Genomic DNA, 14,398 nt, shown 5'->3' on the forward strand with positions numbered 1-14,398 from the left:
ACTATTCTGTATACCAGTTATATCCAGAATCAGAGGTGTCATTTGGCACCACCAGGTCTACTCACCCATCTGTGGCAGGTTTCTTCCGGAGTATGCTTGGCCGTGGCGATGAGCCCTGGGCGGGAGCATTGGTGCTAGCACTCTGGCTGTGGGTCTGCACCACGGTCGTTGCTGCTGGAGCAGCACTGAATGGATTGCTAATAGGGTTGGCCACAATTGTGGCTCCATCTGCCAACACCACTGCTAGAGGAGAGAAGCAACGGGAAAGAACATTGAAGAGAGGGAAACAACAGAAACAAAATGCTGCAGAAGACATAAACACAAACGACGAGACCACCAGAATTAGGGATCCATGTTCTAACTGTCCAGTTTCCAACTGATAAGGGACACGAGCACAATGTTCATCTGACAAAGAGCAGACAGCTAAACGGGAGCAGTTACTAAGTCTACTGGTGCGTGATCCACACCATTATTTTTTCTTTTTCTTTTTTTGAGAGAGAGTCTTGCTCTGTTGCCCAGGCTGGAGTGCAGTGGTATGAACCATACCACTACTTTTTCCTTTCTTTTTATTTCTCAGAGAGTCTTGCTCTGTTGCCCAGGCTGGAGTGCAGCGGTGCCATCTCAGCTCACGGCAACCTCTGCCTCCCAGGTTCAAGTGATTCTCCTGCCTTAACCACCAGAGTAGCTGGAATTACAGGTGCGCACTGCCACATATGGATCATTTTTGTATTTTTAGTAGAGACGGGGTTTCACCATGTTGGCCAGGATAGTCTCGAATTCTTGACCTTAAGTGATCCGCCCGCCTTGGCCTCCCAAAGTGCTCGGATTACAGGCATGAGCCACCGCGCCTGACCCATACCATTATTTTTTCTTTGCTCTATAATCACAGTTACTAATAAATGAGATAAGGTGAACAAAGTATACAGTATCTAGTATAGTCTCTCACTCAACTAGTTACTTCACATTTTTTACTGATAGAATTCTTACCATCATTGTAATTCCCATTTTAGAGATAAGAAAACTGACAGACAGGAAAGACTTAATACAAGAGCCACAAATAGAAAACGCCATCTACCAGCCTGATAGCATGCTCCAATGTACACTTCAAGAAATGTACTCACTCAGTTTTTATAAAATACCAATCTCTCTCTGCTCTCAGTAATGGTACCCTCCCCATTCTATTCTTACAAACACATTCAACTAACAGATATTTTAACGATACACTTAAAGTGAGCATCAAAATACTGGTGAGCATGAGATCATAATCAGAAAATATCAGTGTCTGACAGTTTTTGACCTATAAAAATGGCAATTTCATAGGAGTCAACTTAATACCATGCGTTTTCTGGCAGGTGCCCTTAAAGATGTAGTACACCATCCTACCAGGTGGGTCACTATGGGTAAACTGCATCTCTCTCATAGACATTTAGTTTAGTAATAAAAAATCGGAGAGACGTTGCTTAAATAGTTGAACTGTCTACAGAACAATTAAATGCATAGCTCCAGCCAGGCACAGTGGCTCATGCCTGTAACTGCGGCACTTTGGGAGGACAAGGCTGAAGGATAGCTTGAACTCTGGAGTTTGAGACCAGCCTGGGGAATGAGCAAAATCCCGTTTCTACAAAAAATCAAAAATAATTAGCTGGGTGTGGTGGCATGCACTTGTAGTCCTTGCTACATGGGCGTCTGAGGCATAAGGACTGCTTGAGCCCAGAAGGTTAAGGCTATAGTGAGCCATGATTGTACCACTGTACTCCAGCTGGGCAACAGAGTGAGTGAGACCCTGCCTAAAAAAAAAAAAAAAAAAAAAAAATCAGCACCTTGGCTGAGAAACAGCCATTTTGTTTTTTTAAACTACATCAGAGAAATGGCTAATTAATAATAATCCAAGTACATGGAATCTTAAATTCAGCTGAAAAAAAAAAAAAAATAACAACCCAGCTGGTGTAATGACTCATGCTTGTAATCCCAGCACTTTGGGAGGCCAAGGGGCCAAGGTGAGTAGACTGCTTGAGCCCAGGAGTTTGAGACCAGCCTGGGCAACATGGCAAAACTCTGTCTCTATTAAAAATACAAAAATTAGCCGGGCGTGGTGGCACCTATAGTCCTAGTTACTCAGGCGGCTGAGGTGGGAGGATCACTCGAGTCCAGGAGATTGAGGCTATGCTGAGCCAAGATCACATACCACTGCACTCTAGCCTGGGTGACAGAGTGAGACTCTGTCTCCGTCTCAAAAAGATCTAAGTAGAGTGACTTATTCCACTTTTCAAAATGTTATTCCACCAGTATTTCTTTTTTTTTTTTTTTTGAGGCGGAGTCTCACTCTGTCACCCGGACTAGAGTGCAGTGGCCGGATCTCAGCTCACTGCAAGCTCCGCCTCCCGGGTTTACGCCATTCTCCTGCCTCAGCCTCCCGAGTAGCTGGGACTACAGGCACCCGCCACCTCGCCCGGCTAGTTTTGTATTTTAGTAGAGACGGGGTTTCACCATGTTAGCCAGGATGGTCTCGATCTCCTGACCTCATGATCCACCCACCTCAGCCTCCCAAAGTGCTGGGATTACAGGCGTGAGGTATATTATTTCTAACGTTTACAGTGACCCTGAAATTTTAAGTTCTAAGCAATTCATATTATTAATACAAAGAAACGAAGGCCCAGAGAAATTAAAAGACGACAAAGCCAGTGGCAGAGAAAGGATTTAAATCCAAATGTATTTCTTTTCTCCAAACCACCTTCTATGCAAAAATTTAAAATTACCTGAAGTCTTTCCTTCAGGCTGAGGCTGCTGAGTACCAATTGGTGCAGGCTGAAGCCCTTGTGTGTTGATTGGGGTTGCTGAGTGAATTCCCTGTGTGCCAAGTGGTGCGGGCTGTATCCCTGGGGTTCCGATGGGGGCCGGCTGGATGCCCTGGGTACTGATGGGTGCTGGCTGGATCCCTTGAATATGTCGAGCATGTGATGCATCCACTGTCATCAACTGCATGGGGTTTAGGTGGACGGTAGACGCTACCCCCACGCCAGTCTGAGCTGTGATGGCAGAGTTTGGAGCCTGAGCTGAAACTAAAAATGATGCAAAAGGTAACTACAAGAAGGTTGGCTTCATTCCACACACTCCACATAAAGAGAAAAACACTAAAATAAACACAGATTTCTTCCACTGTATAAGATCTAAATTCATGGTTTGAAAAAAATAAATAAATAAACACTGTTACTTGAACCTTCATATACTTGGGATTGTTATTTCCTTTCACTTCCTACCAATATGATGATGTCTTTCTACAGATTACTAGAAACATGATAAAAACAAGAAAAAAGGCAATCAGCTATTCAACTGCAAATATTAGTCAGGCAACTGTGTTAAATAATTAATATAAAACGTCAGAAATACACCCAGGGGTCCCAGGTCAAGAACCTCTGCTTTACTTGATAGGGCCACTATCACAGGCAGTTTTGAAATATAACAGTTATGAATATCAAATGGCATGTATCCACCAGAAAGAGAGAACAAGCAAGCGTCCTGTGTCCTACAAGGCAAACACCCCATCTACTGTGTATATTAAAACAAAACAAAACAAGAGCATTCACAGAAAGCAACAAAAAAGGAGGAATTTCTCACTATCTGTGGAAAGAAAATAAACACAGAGGACTTTTTCCTTAGTCATCAAAACAATCCAGAGACGTAGGAACTTGTTTTCAAAGCCATTTAAATATTTTACACTTATAAGCTACCTTTTCCCTAAATAAACAAGTATCTTACAATGTTTGAAATTTTAGACCAGCACTGTTCAATGGCATATTGGGTCACTCATGCAACTTTAAATTTTCCAGTGGCTACAATAAAAAAGTAAAAAGAGCCCGGTGTGGTGATTTCTGCCTTTGATCCCAACATTTTGGGAGACTAAGATATGAAGAATGCTTGAACCCAGGAGTTGGAGACCAGCCTGTGCAACATAGCAAGACCCCATCTCTATAAAAAATTAAAGAATTAGCTTGGCATCATAACACATGCCTCTGGTTCCAGCTTGGCCCACCTTGGCCTCCCAAAGTGCTGGGATTACAGGCACGAGGTATGTCAGGTTGAGATGGGAGGATTCCCTTGAACTCAGGAATCTGAGGAGGCAGTGAGGTATTATTGCACCACTGCACCCCAGCCTGAGTGACAGAGAAAGACTGTCTCAAAGAGAAAAAAAAAAAAAAGTTTGAAACAGGCCAGGTGCGGTGGCTCATGCCAGTAATCCCACCACTTTGGGAGGCCAAGACGGGCGATCATCTGAGAGAAGCAGTTCAAAACCAGCCTGGTCAACAGGGTGAAACCCCATCCCTACTAAAAATACAAAAATTAGCTGGGTGTGGACGCACATGCCTATAATACCATCCACTGGGGACAGTGAAGCATGAGAATCGCTTGAAGCTTGGAGGCGGAAGTTGCAGTGAGCCAAGATCACGACACTACACTCCAGCCTGGGCAACAGAGTGAGACTCCGTCTCAAAAAAAAAAAAAAAAAGAAACAGGCCAAATTAATTTTGATCACATATTTTATTTAACCCAATATATTCAAAATATTACTATTTCAATATGTTATTAATAAACTTTTTTTTTTTGAGACAAGGGTCTCGCTTTCTTGCCCAGACTTGAGTGCAGCGGTGCCAACAACATGGCTCACTGCATCCTCAACCTCTTGGGGTCAAGCAATCCTCCTGCCTCAGCCTCCCAAGCAGCTGGGACTACAGGCACGCACCACCATGCCTGGCTAATTTTTGTATTTTTGGTAGAGGTTAGGTCTCATCTAGCTTGATCTCAAACTCCTGGTCTCAAGCGATCCTTCCTCCTCAGACTTCCAAAGTGCTAGGATTACAAGCGTGAGCCACTGCGCCTGGCCTAAAAATTCTTAACAAGATATTTCGCATTCTCTTTTCTATACTATGTCTTCAATATCTAGGGTATATCTTACTCTTCGAGTACATCTCATGAATTTTTATCAGATGTGCTTAATCTGTATTTTGATTTCATAAAGCCTACAACTGAAAAAGTAGTTTTGCATTGCTAAGTTGTTCCAGACATACTTGAAATTTCTCAAAATTAAACAAAATTAACAATCGAGTTTTTCATGTACTAACCTACTTCAAGTGCTCTGTGGCCACACATGCCGCTGGCGGCCATACAGCACCATGTGGCAGGAGGGCAATGCCCACAATCCAGGCAACAATAACACTTTCTTTTGTCTTTTTTTCTTTGTTTTCTGAGACAGGCTCTCACTTTGTTACCTAGGCTGGAGTGCAGTGGTGCCATCATGGCTCACTGCAGCTTCAACCTCCTAGGCTCGGGCAATCCTCCCACCTCAGCCTCCTCAGTAGTTGGGACTACAGGCATGCACCACAATGCCCGCCTAATTTTTTAATTTTTTGTAGAGATGGGGTCTCCCTATATTGACCAGGCTGGTCTCAAACTTCTGGGCTCAAGTGATCTGCCCACCATGGCCACCCAAAGTGCTGGGATTACAGGTATCAGTCAGCCACAGTGCCCGGCCCCAGGCAATAAGGCTTTCTTTTTTATGAGACAGTCTCACTCTGTCACCCAGACTGGAGTGCAATGGCACAATCGTGGCTCACTGTAGCCTCTGCCTCCCAAGTTCAAGCGATTTTCCTGCTTTAGCCTCCCGAGTAGCTGGGATTACAGGCATGTGCCACCACGCCTGGCTAATTTTGTATTTTTAGTACAGATGGGGTTTCTCCGTGTTGGCCAGGCTAGTCTTGAACTCCTGACCTCAAGTGATCTGCCTGCCTTGGCCTCCCAAAGTGCGGGATTACAGGCATGAGCCACTGCGCCTGGCTGGAAATAAGGCTTTCTGACGCCCAGAGTGACCTGAGGGTCCCACAGGAAAAGATTACACAGACTCTGACATTTAAGGATTGTTTTTTCCTGGATTAGCAAAAAGAACACTATTTACACATCATGATGGTAAGAGGAGAGCATAACTGAACTAAAAAACATATAACTGGTACACCAAATCCCTGTGACATGTAGTTTATCTATATAACAAACCTGCACAAGTACCATGGAACCTAAAGTAAAAGTTATTATAAACAAACCTTTATACATTTTTTAAAAATACAACCAATATTTGCATAAAACAATGGAAACCCTATAAAAGTGCAGCTCTATTCATTGTAACTACTGTCATTTTAAGGAGAAACAAAAATTGTTAACATGATTATCCTCAGGGTGGCATAATACTATGCAAATATCACTAACGAGTAACAACCTTTTATAGATCACAAAGACGATTATTTAAGACCTTCAAGCTTCACATTTTATCTGAATCTGAAAACAGAAGCTGAAATAATTACTCTCATACTAGAAATAACCCCTAATCAATTTCTACGTTATTGTTGGCAAAAATGAAACTGTGAAAAGTCATCTAAAAAGCAGGGTTCGTACCTGGATACTGTCGGATAGTGGACACGGAACTGGTGATTGGAGTGTAGGTATGTGCCGCCAGTGGGTATGCAGAAGGGGGGTAAGTTGGCAAAAAATACTGGAACTGAACGGGAACAGACGGTCTAGAGACAGAACAGATGATAGCAAACAAAATAGTCATTTTCTTCTTCACTTTCAAATGATCCTATCCCCCAGCTCCTCTTTGTATCAGAACTGCCAAATGAGCTTTGCTCAAATTGTGTCCCAAACAAACTCTTACATCACAGGACACACACCAAGAATGCAAAATTAAAAAAACAAAAACAAAGTGGATACTATAAACACCTATATTAATAAATGTAAAAAACACAGATAATATTCTATGGGTGATTTTTGAGAATAAGTCTGAAAACCAATTCACAAAAACTCAGTAATCAAATCTTCCCTGCTCAATTCCTCATGAACTACACTCAACTCAAATTGGTTTTACTGGCCAGTTTCACTAAAAATACATAAATAATCCCAATTTCAGTTGAGCTACTTCAGAAACAATGGAAAGAAGAAATGAGATCCAACTTATTTTTATGTTTTCAGAGACAGGGTCTTGCTATGTTGCCCAGGCTGGAGCGTAGTGGTTATTCAACAGCACAATCATGGCACACTACAACCTTGAACTCCTAGGTCCAATCAAGCCTCCTGCCTCAGCTGCCTGAATTCTGGGACGACAGATATGTGTCACTGTACCTGGCTCCTAGTTTATTTTTTGAGCTTAATATAGCCTTGATACTAATACTGGAACAGGAGAATAAGACAAAAGAAAGATTATAAACAAATCTAACTCACTACAACAACAAAAAATCCTACATAAAATTGAATTAAGTATCATATAAAGTTAAATACATCATAATCGAATAGTTTATCACAGGGAGAGAAATGCTTCAACATCAGAATGTCTATTCATGTTTTAGATAAATTTTAAAAATTAAAAGAGAACAATAATTTAAAACATAGAAGATAAAAATATTCTATAGCAGTCAATAGTTATTCATGATATAAATGCCTAAGAAAATAGAAGTAGGCCATGCACAGTGGCTCATGCTTGCTATCCCAGCACTTTGGGAGACTGAGGCAGGTGAATCACTTGAGCTCAGGAGTTCGAGACCAGCCTGAGCACTCTGGGAGGCTGAGGCAGGCAGATTACTTGAGGTTGAAGCTCAAGACCAGCCTGGCCAACATGGCAAAACTCCGCCTTCTACTAAAAATACAAAAATTAGCCAGGTGTGGTGGTGCAGGCCTATAATCCCAGTTACTCAGGAGGCTGAGGCACGAGAATCATTTGAACCTAGGAGGTAGGGATTGCAGTGAGCCGAGACTGCACCACTGCACTACAGCCTGGGGAACAGTGTGAGACCTCATCTCTACAAAAAATAAAAAAACTTAGCCAGGCATGATGGCATGTGCCTGTAGTCCCAGCTACTTGGGAGGCTGAGGTGGGAGGATCATTTGAGCCCAGAAGTTGAGGCTGCAGTGAGCTATGACGGTGCCACTGCACTCCAGCCTGGGCAACAGAGCAAGACCCTGTCTCAAAAACAAAACAAAAAAACAAATGAAATTGATAAGACCCTCTTGCTTTCCCCTCAAACTGTCCTTATTTGTAGGCAAAATAAACACACACATAGGACATTTATAAATCTATAAACATTTAGAGCTAATTTACAGAATTATTTAGAGAATCTATAAACATTGAGAGCTAATAGGAGTATTCAACAAGGTGGATGGACATATCAATGTATCAAAATCTGTAAGCATTCCTAGACACAAATGATCAAATTAGAACACTTAACAATCATCTGCTTTTGAAATTACTTTGTGTACACTGTACAGGGTACTTTACGGGAGAGGCAGATACAGACATGGAATGGGGGAAGCGATGGGGTTGAAGTAGAGGTATCAGTATGAACTCAAATGTTCTTAAAATATTATATACCTCCTAGCTCTGCCTGCTCAAAGGGCCTGGAAGAAGGACAACCCATAGCAACAAGCAGGGCTAATGCCCAGGTCTTGGTTTGTAAATGACAAAGGGCTCCTTAGAGAAACAGCAGATTTCAGAGCCAGACAGATAAAGTTCAATAGGAATCCAGAATATCTCGTCACAGAAAATAAGGAAGGGCTAGAACAGAGGGCATGTGGTGAAATCCACAGAAGTAGACAGAAAGAACCCCCAAGGACCAAATGAGATCATTTGAGCCCCAAAATAGATGACGGCAATAGATTCTAATGAATGAAAGCAAATCCACAAGCCTGAGCTGATTAAAAAACAGTAAAATGCTCAACATAAAAAATAAATGGGGATGGGTAAGAGAAAGTCTCTTTACATCAGAATGCCAGCTAATATAGACAACGCGTTAGAAAAACTCACTATTTTGCAACTATCATATTAGTAATTGATTCAGCCAGGAATTAATAATAGATCTACAACGATTGAATGAATGTTTACTGGAGAACAGGATAATTTTACTCAGATATTTCCATATAGATTACCTGTTTACAAAGGAGAAAAACATGCCTTTCCAGTAGAAAAAAACTGGCAAACATCACCTTCACTAAGTAATGAGTCGAAAAAAACTGGCAAACATCACCTTCACTAAGTAATGAATGTTAACATAACCAATACGGGGAAAACAGACCGCATGAGCTCTGATGCAATGGGAAGAACACACTGCTTACCTGGTATAACCTGAATGTAACCATGAGAAAACAATGTGACAGTATCAAATTCCCCAAAACAACCGGCCTCTCCACACTCTTCAAAAACACCCATGAGTAAAAGAGAAGGGAGAGCTCGGAATCCGTTCAGATAGCTGTACCGCGGGACGCCAAAGAATGTCTTTACTCTTCTGTGCTACAAATGGAGGTACTTATGGATAAACGGTCATAATGCTACAACCCTTACTCTCAAAATGGCCAAAAAATATTACACACACAAAACCAAAAAAAATGGATACTAGGAAAACATCCATCAAAAGGAGACCGGCTTGAAAAAAATCGCACATAAAAAAGGAATTATACGAAGAGTTACTTTCAGGGGAAAATCTGAAAACATGAGTAATAAATATAAGCCATATTTGTGGGATATTTTGTTTTATGCTGATAAAGCAGAGCCATTAGTGACATAGTGAGGCAGAATAACCGACATGTGGCCGCCTACCTGTTGTCGCTTCGGGTTTCCATGGCCACAGGATTGGGAGAGGCCCGATGTCCGGAGATGGGAATCAGGCTGCTCCTCTCGGCAGGGTAGTCTGGCTGGATCCGAGGAGAAGTGTGTGTGATCTGCTGGGGCACCACCTTGGCTGCAAAAAGTAAACACCAATTCCATGACCACGCTACACTTTTTCTGGGCATGCCAAAACATTCTTGGCTAGCAGCAATCTTAGGAAAGCAAACAATTAAAGCCTGGATTTTTAATCAAAATAAAAAATGAAAAATAAGTACAAAGTTCAACAGAATTCTTTCAATCCTACATTCACTGATATATTCCTACTGTTATTAAAGCAGGGTTCAACATTAATACTTAAACAAAGACAGAAGTGACCAGGCTCTTTTCTCTCAACCTGGACCTGTTTTTGAAAGGATTAAACTGCTTAAAAAGTAAACAGGCCAGGCGCGGTGGCTCACATCTGTCATCTCAGCACTGTGGGAGGCTAAGGCTGGAGGATAACTTGAGTTCAGGAATTCAAGGCTACAGTGAGCCATGACTGCACCACTATACTCCAGCCTCAATCACAGACTGAGACCCCGTCTCAAAATAAATAAATAAATGAACACACACAATTTTGGATTAAAAATGGAAAAAAAAAAAAAACCCTCAGATTCCACTCTGGGTCCACACATAATTATAAAATGTAGCTAATTAGCAATGAGAAGACCACTTGAATTCCCAAGTCTATTTCTTTACCTATAAGGATCCCTTCTTTAGATCACTTAATAATTTCTAAGGTCCTTTGAATGTCCTACAATTTTATGTAATACTTTAGAACAAAATCAAAATCAATGACCACAGAGTTTTCAAATTCAATCTGAGGCTCCAAACGTGTACTCCTTTAAAACTCCCATCCAATTTGGTTTGGAAGGTATACTTGACACTATTCTTTATAGCCCTATCTATTAACAGTACGCCTGGGCATTCAGAAAGAAAAGCCGTGATCTATCTCAGTGATACAGAGGGACAGCTTCTATCTGTGTAAAAACCCAAGTTACACCAGTGAGAGGCACATTAACAAAGAGACTAGACTAGGAGAATGCCAACACATTACCCTAAATGCAGAGCATTTAACAACAAAGCTAAGCCACACAGATCCACAGTGATGCCCAGCCAGCTCCTATGGGAGGCAGATGGAGAAGTTTTTGCAGGGTGATAGCTGGAATGCCCATCTGACCACTCAAGATTGCATCTATTGGCCAATGCAAAGAGAAGCTGGCATGACAGGGTTATCCATCGGGGAGGTAAGCAGTGGGGATGGTGAGGAGGGGCCCTAAGCCTTGTTTTTTCACTGAGCCCCGTGAAAGGTAGGAGAAAATAATGCTTCCAGTAGGAATGAAGCTGCCATGTGACAGAGTAGCTAACCAGTGGTTGGTAACCAGACACACCTCATCACTCAGCCATTCATTTAAATCTTTACTTGTTTTCTAATTTAAAAAGCCATACAGCCGGGTGCGGTGGCTCAAGCCTGTAATCCCAGCACTTTGGGAGGCCGAGACGGGCGGATCACGAGGTCAGGAGATCGAGACCATCCTGGCTAACACAGTGAAACCCCGTCTCTACTAAAAAATACAAAAAACTAGCCGGGCGAGGTGGCGGGCGCCTGTAGTCCCAGCTACTCGGAGGCTGAGGCAGGAGAATGGCATGAACCCGGGAGGTGGAGCTTGCAGTGAGCTGAGATCCGGCCACTTCCCCCCACCCCCGGCAACAGAGTAAGACCCCCTCTAAAAAAAAAAAAAAAAATAAATAAAAAATAAATAAAAATAAATAAAAAGCCATACAGGCTGGGTACAGTGGCTCATGCCTGTAATCCCAACACTTTGGGGAAGCCAAGGTGGGCAGATCAACTGAGGTCAGGAGTTTGAGACCAGCCNCTACTCGGAGGCTGAGGCAGGAGAATGGCATGAACCCGGGAGGTGGAGCTTGCAGTGAGCTGAGATCCGGCCACTGCACTCCAGCCCCGGCAACAGAGTGAGACTCCGTCTCAAAAAAAAAAAAAAAATAAATAAAAAATAAATAAAAGCCATACAGGCTGGGTACAGTGGCTCATGCCTGTAATCCCAACACTTTGGGGAAGCCAAGGTGGGCAGATCAACTGAGGTCAGGAGTTTGAGACCAGCCTGGCCAACATGGTGAAACCCTGTTTCTACCAAAAAGACAAAAATCAGCCGGGTGTGGTGGTGCGTGCCTGTGATCCCAGATACTCAGAAGGCTGAGGCAGGAGAATCACTTGAACCTGGGAGGTTGCAGTGAGCTGAGATAACGCCACTGCACTCCAGCCTGCATGACAGAGTGATACTCCATCTCAAAAAAAAAAAAAAAAAAAGCCATACATTCTCAATAATTAAATAAAAACCAAGGAACTATATGGTACAGAAAACATTAAGTCTGTCATAACGTTATCTCCAAAACTTATCCCTATTTTCTGAATAATGTGATCACCAGATTTTACTTTCTGTAATTCTGAGAACATGATCATATGTTGACCAGAACATGGAGAAAATAAGAATGGTGTTCTATTGGAACAGAGGCAAAAACCTTATACTTGTGATTTATCAGGCTTTTTTTCTGAGCCAACATATTCCTAATAAGAATAGTTGAATTTGTATTTAATATCACCTGGAGAGGGCAAGCTCACTTGGAAAAAGTCACTTAGGTGATTTTAATATGTATGTTCTACTTCCCAACTTGAAAATCAGTGGTCTAGGGTTTTATCAGGTTTCCCTTCTCAACTGAGCTACTTTTCTTAGAGAGATCCTATTATAATACAGAAATATTGGAGTTAGCATAAAAGAGAAAAACAAAATGACCATAAACCCCATGGAATGTAGGAATACACGTATGTATGTCTCCTGGTACTTTTTAGCGAGTCTGCTTCCGCAGTGGGATCTCTTAGGAAGACAGAGGGACATTCACAAGAACCAATCTCTAAAAAATTCTTCAAGGTGGAGGGTCAGGAGGAAACTAGACAGTCCCTCTGGGCCACAATGGCCCCTCTTTATCGGTCTTTCAATCATAGATTCAAATACCCGAGTGAGGCCTCTGACTTGATAAACATTAAGTGTCTCAGGGCTTGGCTTGCCATGATAGCACTCAGGAGAGCTGATGACGCAGGCAGAGGAAGGAAATGGGCTGAAATGGCAATACGGACAATTTACTACCTTTTTCAACAAGTGTGTTAATGCTAGACAGATACAAACAAAACAAACTTCTTTTGACAAACATAAATTAAATTCAGAAGGTTATGGAAAAAATTTGGTCTCTCCAATGGCAAGTCATAGTGAGGAGCGACGCAGAAAAGACCCAGTAGCAGCACCCTCTGTGCTAAAGGACTTCTGTGGGGCTGAGCACCTATTTAAGGGCTGGTAGAGGCCGGTCACCCTAGAACAGGAGTAGGGACTTCCTGGCTACTACCATTATTCCAGAAAATGGGCTTCAAAGTTTGCTCAGAGAGGCTGGAACCCACACTTTATGTCCAGTCACCAGTATGGCAGGGTGTCCTCTTCACAAAAAGCAGTCTTAGCTCTAAGTGGATGCTATCAGCTGTCCTGTATGTATCTTTTGAGAGTAGAGAACAATAAGATGACATGCTCTTCACTATAAAAGCAAGGCAGAGACAAAACTAGAAACTATTAATAAAGCCTATAGCTGGCAAGCTAATGAAAGCTGTGTTCTGTCTCGGAGGCCACAGTCCCTGCTTCGATGCTATGGCAGTGAGATATCAGTCCCCTGCATAGGTGTTGGCAACCTATGGTTTACAGGCCAATCCAGCCTGCTGTCTCATGAGCTAAGAATGAGTTAACACTTTTAAATGGATGAGTGTTTTAAGTGGATGTTAACACTTTTAAATGGAAAGATCAAAAGAATATTTTGTGACTCATGAAAACGATATGAAACTCAGGCCAGGATCAGTGTCTCGCACCTATAATCTCAGCACTCTGAGAGGCTGAGGGTGGAAGGACTCCCTGAGGCCAGCAGTTTGAGAGCAGCTTGGGTAACACAGCAAGACCTTGTTTCCACAAAAAAAAAATTTTTTTTTTTGAGACCAAGTCTTGCTCTGTCACCCAGATTGGAGCGCAGTGGCACAATTTCAGCTCACTGCGACCTCCACCTCCCAGGTTCAAGCAATTCTCCTGCCTCAACCTCCTGAGTAGCTAGGAATACAGAGGCATGTGCCACTACACCCAGCCAATTTTTTTTTTTTTTGTATTTTTTTTTAGTATAGATGGGGTTTCACCATGTTGGTCAGACTGGTCTCGAACTCCTGACCTCAAGTGATCCCCTGCCTCAGCCTCCCAAAGTGCTGGGATGACAGGTGTGAGCCACTGCCCCCAGTCTACAAAAAATTTTTAAAAATTAGCCAGAGGCCAGGCACGGTGGCTAACACCTGTAATCTCAGAATTTTGGGAGGCCGAGACAGGCAGATCATGAGGTCAGGAGTTCAAGACCAGCCTGACCAGTATGGTGAAGCCCCGTCTCTACTGAAAATACAAAAATTAGCCAGGCGTGGTGGCACACGCCTGTAATCCCAGCTACTCAGGAGGTTGAGACAGGAGAATTGCTTGAACCCGGGAGGCGGAGGTTGCAGTAAGTGTAGATCATGCCACTGCACTCCAACCTGGGCGACAGAATGAGACTCCATCTCAAAAAAACAAACAAAAAAATTAGCCGAGTATGGTGGCATGTACCTGTAGTCCCAGCTAATGGGGAAGCTGCGGCGGG

General features: G+C 42.6%; 1 protein-coding gene across 1 annotated transcript in view; it reads right to left on the reverse strand.

Moving 5' to 3' along the window:
• SAP130 (Sin3A associated protein 130) overlaps nt 1–14,398 on the reverse strand; it is an 83,558-nt gene that overhangs the window by 41,983 nt on the left and 27,177 nt on the right. Inside the window, exons 11-14 of the mRNA XM_017867358.1 lie at nt 9,626–9,767; nt 6,439–6,560; nt 2,757–3,059; nt 66–243 (exon numbers count right to left, since the gene is read on the reverse strand). Of these exons, the coding sequence (XP_017722847.1) occupies nt 66–243; nt 2,757–3,059; nt 6,439–6,560; nt 9,626–9,767 (745 nt within the window). The remainder of the gene's footprint in view (nt 1–65; nt 244–2,756; nt 3,060–6,438; nt 6,561–9,625; nt 9,768–14,398) is intronic.

Source organism: Rhinopithecus bieti, unplaced genomic scaffold (genome assembly GCF_001698545.2).
Source record: "Rhinopithecus bieti isolate Rb0 unplaced genomic scaffold, ASM169854v2 scaffold_3906, whole genome shotgun sequence".
Lineage (NCBI taxonomy): Eukaryota > Metazoa > Chordata > Mammalia > Primates > Cercopithecidae > Rhinopithecus > Rhinopithecus bieti.